Source organism: Neophocaena asiaeorientalis, unplaced genomic scaffold, assembly GCF_003031525.2.
Source record: "Neophocaena asiaeorientalis asiaeorientalis breed wild unplaced genomic scaffold, Neophocaena_asiaeorientalis_V1.1 scaffold407, whole genome shotgun sequence".
NCBI lineage: Eukaryota > Metazoa > Chordata > Mammalia > Artiodactyla > Phocoenidae > Neophocaena > Neophocaena asiaeorientalis.
Window position 1 is genome coordinate 722,195 of NW_020174060.1, and position 5,827 is coordinate 728,021.

General features: G+C 65.1%; 1 protein-coding gene across 3 annotated transcripts in view; it reads left to right on the plus strand.

The window, feature by feature from the left end:
• The window catches only part of AGAP3 (ArfGAP with GTPase domain, ankyrin repeat and PH domain 3), a 51,946-nt gene that overhangs the window by 23,446 nt on the left and 22,673 nt on the right, over positions 1–5,827 (plus strand). Inside the window, exons 1-8 of one of the 3 annotated variants that reach the window (XM_024754511.1) lie at positions 43–86; positions 1,237–1,295; positions 1,536–1,623; positions 1,807–1,892; positions 2,038–2,179; positions 2,573–2,707; positions 2,844–2,971; positions 4,661–4,819. In XM_024754511.1, the coding sequence (XP_024610279.1) occupies positions 2,158–2,179; positions 2,573–2,707; positions 2,844–2,971; positions 4,661–4,819 (444 nt within the window). In that variant the 5' untranslated portion in view covers positions 43–86; positions 1,237–1,295; positions 1,536–1,623; positions 1,807–1,892; positions 2,038–2,157. Of the gene's footprint in view, positions 1–42; positions 87–904; positions 963–1,236; positions 1,296–1,535; positions 1,624–1,806; positions 1,893–2,037; positions 2,180–2,572; positions 2,708–2,843; positions 2,972–4,660; positions 4,820–5,827 lie in introns of those variants that run through there. The other 2 variants (XM_024754512.1, XM_024754510.1) reach the window with 2 other exon arrangements.

Sequence of the window (5,827 nt, forward strand, 5' to 3'; positions counted from 1 at the left end):
GGAGCCCGCGCCCGCGCCCGCGCCGTCCGAGCCGCTGTGGAGCCGCCGGGCGGCCGCGGTCCCTGGGCTCCTGAGCGCGCCAAGCGGTAAGGGGGAGAGCCCCGGCCTGCGTGGCCTCCCTGGTTGGAGTCCGGGGTTGAGGGCGGGTGTGAAACAAACCGGAAACCTACCTGGGAGAGGCGGGCGTGCCTTGTGGGCCTGGGGGCTAGCCGGGGCCGGCCGAGTGGGATCGGCGCCGGGCAGGCAAGGCTCTGGGGTCGCCGGTGGGTCTGGAGAAGGTGTCTGTGGCAGAGGTGGCCTTCCAGGTGGGTCGGGGCAGGACCTCCCGCCCGTGGCCCTAGCGTGGTGGAATGAGAGCAGGTCGGAAGGGCCCCTTATCACTTTGAGTGCCTGAGGAGTTGGGGCCCGGGAGGGGAGGGATGGAGACTCACTCGGAGCCAGCGGGCTCTGGGTGGGACCCTAGAACAGCAGCATTTCTAGCTCCCAGGCGAGGCTCGAGCCCTCACCTCTAGCTGCCTATGCAGATGGGTTTGGGGAATGCTTGTGGACCCGACCGTCAGAAGCACTGTTTGAGACAGCCTGGGGAGGGGGAGCAAGCCCAGCCAGAGAGGCTGGCCCAGGCCCAAGCTGCCCGGAGCTGATCGCAGGATGTCCATTACAACCTAGAGGATAAAGGAGAGGGGGGCTCTGCAGGAGCTGAGGATGGACTGGAGAGGAGGAGCCCCGGAGGTGGGTCTCTGGGACACAGAGGGTGGTGGCCTCCTGCCCAGGAGGAGCTTGGGGACGAGGGCCGCTCCCCATTGGACCTGCCTCTCACAGAACAGGGCCAGGTAAGGGCTCCTCCCTCTTCAGCCTCCAGGAATGCGGTAGGCGGCCGCACCCTGCAAGGGTGAGCTGTTCCTACTCGCAGCCTTGCAGCCCAGGTTGGGTCTGGCTGAGACCCACTGGAGGCCCCTCACCAGGTGGGGGGCAGCAGGCCGGGTGTGGCTCGAGGGGGCAACTACGCACCTTGCTGTAGCAGTAAGAGGAGGGATCAGGGCCAGGCCAGTGGAAGTGGGGGCTGGCATCGCTCTGTCCCAGCCGCACAGAACGTTCCTGCTGCTTCCCAGGAAACCAGGGCGTGAGTGCTGTTTTCTGGCCGTGGCCCGTGAAGGGGCAGCGTCAGAAGCAGCGGGTGGTCGATAGCGAAGGTGTGTGTCCCACCCCAGTCCTGACAGGCGGCCTTCTCTCCCGCAGACTCCTTTGTGAACAGCCAGGAGTGGACCCTGAGCCGTTCGGTGCCGGAGCTTAAAGTGGTGAGTGAGGCCCATGGGAGGCCCAGGCAGCCCAGGGGCTGGGGGTGCGGGCTGGAGTGGTGGGCCGGCGTTGCTTCCCCTGCTTCCAGTCCCCTCCGTCTCTAGGCTTGGTCTCTCCCGTCACCCCTCTCTTCCCTGTTTCTCTTTGCTCGCCCATCCGCAGCACCGGCCCCTCTCCTTGCTAATGTATTAGCCTGTCCTGCCCTCTGACCGCAGCTCTCCCGCCTTCCTGTCCCACAGGGCATTGTGGGGAACCTGTCTAGTGGGAAGTCGGCCCTGGTGCACCGCTATCTGACGGGGACCTATGTCCAGGAGGAGTCCCCAGAAGGTGAGCGTTACGGGCCGGCCTTAATGGCTGCCGTCCCTCCTTCCCGTTGTCTGTGTGGGGGGCTCCAGCCCCTTGACTTTCTCAGCGCTCCCGTCTTCTCTGTTGGAAGCTGTGGGTTTCTCCTGTTTGGCCCCCGTGGGCTCGCTCTTCTGGTTTGGGGCCTGACTGTGAACTCTGTCCTAGGGGGTCGGTTTAAGAAGGAGATTGTGGTGGATGGCCAGAGTTACCTGCTGCTGATACGAGACGAAGGAGGCCCCCCTGAGCTCCAGGTGATGCCCCTGCCCCCCGCCCTGGCCTTTGGTGCCCCTTTCTTGAGGTTCCCAGTTGGGACTGGGCAAGGTTGCGTGTGGGGAGAGGGGTACGCAGTTCGCCCGTGCACAGGTGAGGGTGGTAATTGTGCTCGGTCCCCCCTAGTTTGCTGCCTGGGTGGACGCGGTGGTGTTTGTGTTCAGCCTGGAGGATGAAATCAGCTTCCAGACGGTGTACAACTACTTCCTGCGGCTCTGCAGCTTCCGCAACGCCAGCGAGGTGCCCATGGTGCTGGTGGGCACGCAGGGTGAGCGGGGGCTCTGGGCCGCCAGGTGGCAGGCGCGAGAAAGCCTGGCTCCCCCGCCCTCCTGGCGCTGGACCAGCCCTTTCGTGTCGCCCTAGAGCGGGCGCCTCCTCTTTGCCCCGTACGCACTGGGTCTTCCCCAGCTAAGATCCTGCCATCCGTGTGGTGGTCGTGTCCACATTTTGAGATGAATAAACAGAGTGTCTGGCTCGTTTCCACTCACTCAGTGAGTCGGTGGCAGAGCTGGAACGAGGCCCAGACACCCGTATTCTCGTGCTCCGTGTCGTCCGCTGCCCGGGCTCTTTGCCCAGCCACCCTCTGACCGAACGGCCCACCGGCCGGCAACCTCAGCTTCTCAGCAGGCTGAGTCAGTCCCCGCTCTCCCGTCTCCAACAGACGCCATCAGTGCCGCGAACCCGCGGGTCATCGACGACAGCAGGGCCCGCAAGCTGTCCACAGACTTGAAGCGCTGCACCTACTACGAGACGTGCGCCACCTACGGACTCAACGTGGAGCGCGTCTTCCAGGACGGTAACGGCGCCAGGGACGCTCCCCCAGAGGGGGTCAGGCAGGCGGGGGGGTGGGGGGAGAGGGCGGGGGGTGGCGGCTCTAAGCCGGGCTCCTCGCTTCTCCCCCCATGGGTGATTGACTGTGCTGTCCCTTGCAGTGGCCCAGAAGGTAGTGGCCTTGCGGAAGAAGCAGCAGCTGGCCATCGGGCCCTGCAAGTCACTGCCCAACTCTCCCAGCCACTCGGCCGTGTCCGCCGCCTCCATCCCGGCCGTGCATATCAACCAGGTGCGGGCAGCCTCCCCCCCGCCACTGCACGTCCCGCCCGCCGCGGCCCTGCCTCGCCATCCTGTCTGTCTGTCTGCCTGCCTGCCTGCCTGTCCCCACCTCGTCTGGGCTGCCGCCTTGCCAATGGTTTGAAAGCACTGGCTCGAGTTCCCTTAGCCTGCACGACTGGCCTGGCCTGGCCTCCTCTGTACCCCGTGGTGACTGCCTTCCCGCTAGTTCCCATCCCTGCTCGACACTCTCCTTGCCCCGCAGCTGCAGCGGCTGAGGCCGCCTAAGCATTTGTTCTGGTCAGCCGCGTTAGTGCTGTCTCAGTGCCCGCTTCCCGTGCAGCCGTTCTCAGGAGGCTCTAAGCTGAGCTCGTCCCTGCCGGCCCTCACCTGCCGGCCCCCACCTGCCGGCCCCCACCTGCCGGCCCTCACCTGCTGGCCCTTCTCGGTGTTCGCATTTAGAAGAGCAGCACTTACCCGCAAGGGCCAGTGGCATTTGTGACGTGTGGGGTAGTGGGGGTGTTCTGAGCCGGGTCCTGCCAGGGTTTCTCCCGTATTACCACTTGGACACCCGCCCACTTCCTGGGCCTACTGCTTGGTTATTTTTTGGCCCTTGGCAGGCAGGCCAGTACTTGCATCTCCCCGCTCAGTCCCTGCTCGGCGGAAAGCCCTGGGCCATCACGGGTGTGCGCGCTGAGTGGTCAAGCCGACGGCCACTCCTTTACTTCTGCCAAGGGCCATCGTCTTTCTGAGGCCCCCTGGCCCACCAGTGTCCTGATGACAGCCTGGTGACTTTTCCAGAGAGCCCTCCCTTTAGCACTTTAGAAGGCGTCAGGGCTTCCCCTGTAAGCACTCCCCCGTGGAAGAAAGGAGGCACGGAAGGTCTTTCTTCACTGTCTCTGAGCGGTTCTACCTCAGCTGCAGAACCAGCTGTGCACGGGGGCCCTGCCCACCGAGGGGCAGCAGCTCAGGTGTTTTGCTCCCTTTGTACGGGTTAGGATTCGAGGAGGCTGCCAGGGCAGGACACGTTCTCTATTTAGTGATCATCTGATGGGCCGTTAGCGGGTGGCCTTGTCAAACTGTGCTTCCCGAGTCCTGGAGTAGACACTGCCGAGCACCTGCTGTCTCTCTGCTGAGATCCGCTGCCGCCTCTCTCCCTTACCTGCTGCTTCCTCTGGAGCAGTCTTAGTTTAGCTGTTCCGCTCTCTGCCCCGGCCCTCCTGGATCCTGTGCCCTGTCACCCACACTGCCTAGAAGCAAACCTCATCCTCCCCCCGCACTCTGAGGCCCGCCCTGGCCTCCTGCAGCCTTGCTGTTTGTCACTGACTTGGGGAGCTCATCCAGGGTGACCTGCCACCTCGCGTCACACCCACCTGTGAGCCAAGACTCCACAGTTTGTTCTCTTCTGGCCTCTGTCACTGACTCCAACCTGCTAGCCTTTGCCTCCGATTCAGCTCCCGGGCTGACCCCGAACGGCCCCTGCTGGGGCCCTAGTGGGGCAGCCCAGTGTGGTGACCACCGGGTCCTGCTGGCCTCCAGGCCGTGCTACCTTTCCCCTTGGTACCACCTGTAGGAGCTAGTGGCCCCTCTGCTGCCCCACGAGCCCCCGGCCAGGTCTCCGCACCGCAGGCTTCCCAGCTCCTGCCTGCCACCCGCCCCGCGCCCCTCCGGAGCCGCCCTCAGCAGCCCTCTCTGTCCTTAGGCCACGAATGGCGGCAGCAGCGCTTTCAGCGACTACTCATCCTCAGTCCCCTCCACCCCCAGCATCAGCCAGCGGGAGCTGCGCATCGAGACCATCGCTGCCTCCTCCACCCCCACACCCATCCGCAAGCAGTCCAAGCGGCGCTCCAACATCTTCACGGTACGTGCCCGCCCCTCCCGCCTGCCCGGCCGCCTTCACCGAACGGGCAGGGCCGAGCCCCCAGCCCCCGGCCAGGAGGGAGCAGGCAGGACGATGCCACCTGCCGACCTCCATCCCCACTGACGCGCGCCGCTTCCGTCGGCTCCTTACCGGTGCCCCCCGTCCACACCCAGACTCTTCCAGACTGTTCCTCCGAGCCCACGGGGCCGCCCTCAGCGCATCCACACAGACCCTCCTCCCGGCTGCACACACACACCCTCCCTCTCCCCGACCTCGTAGGGCTTCCTGGCCAGCTTGAGGGATCTCTGGACGCGTCTGCTCTAACTCTGAGGCACCCGTGATTCCGCAGTTGTGGACTGAGGCCCCAAGATTGTTTGCCTGAGGCTACAGGAAGCGTTTGCTGGCAGAGCTAGAATGAACAGGGCCCAGGCCTCGAGTCCACCTGCCCGCTCTTTTCATTCTCCCACGCTTCCCACCCGCTGCTGCCATCGGCCTAACGAAGGCTTAGCTGTCTTTCCCCAGGCCTCCATCTCCTGATTCCCTGCCTCGGTCCCCCCACGAGCTCTTCCTTTCCCCCTCCCCGCAGACCCCAGCCCCAGGGTCCCGTGTGCCTTCCGCCGTAGGGGCCCAGCCCGTCAGCTCTTAGGTGTCCTGAGCCTGCATCTGACACGCAGTGCCCATCCCCAAACTCACCGTCCAGCTGGGACTTGGCTGGACCATTCCGGGAGTCTTGGGTCAGACACAGGTGGGTGAGCTGCCCGTGTGGACTCTCAGGAGATCGCCCTGTCCTTCTGCGTCACTCCACGTGCCTCTTTCTGAGCATCAGGGCGTGGCTGTCAGTCCAGCCCACCAGGTCAGGCCCCGGCCAGGCTCTCAGGAACCCCGTCCAGACAGAGCCAGTGCTCCCCAGGCCTCGCCCATTCATCCTCGCCTCCGCCTGCCCGGCGCACTTCTGCCCAGTCTGCCTGCCTCTGTCCGCCCTGTGCCTGCCTCCCACCCTCCCCGGCC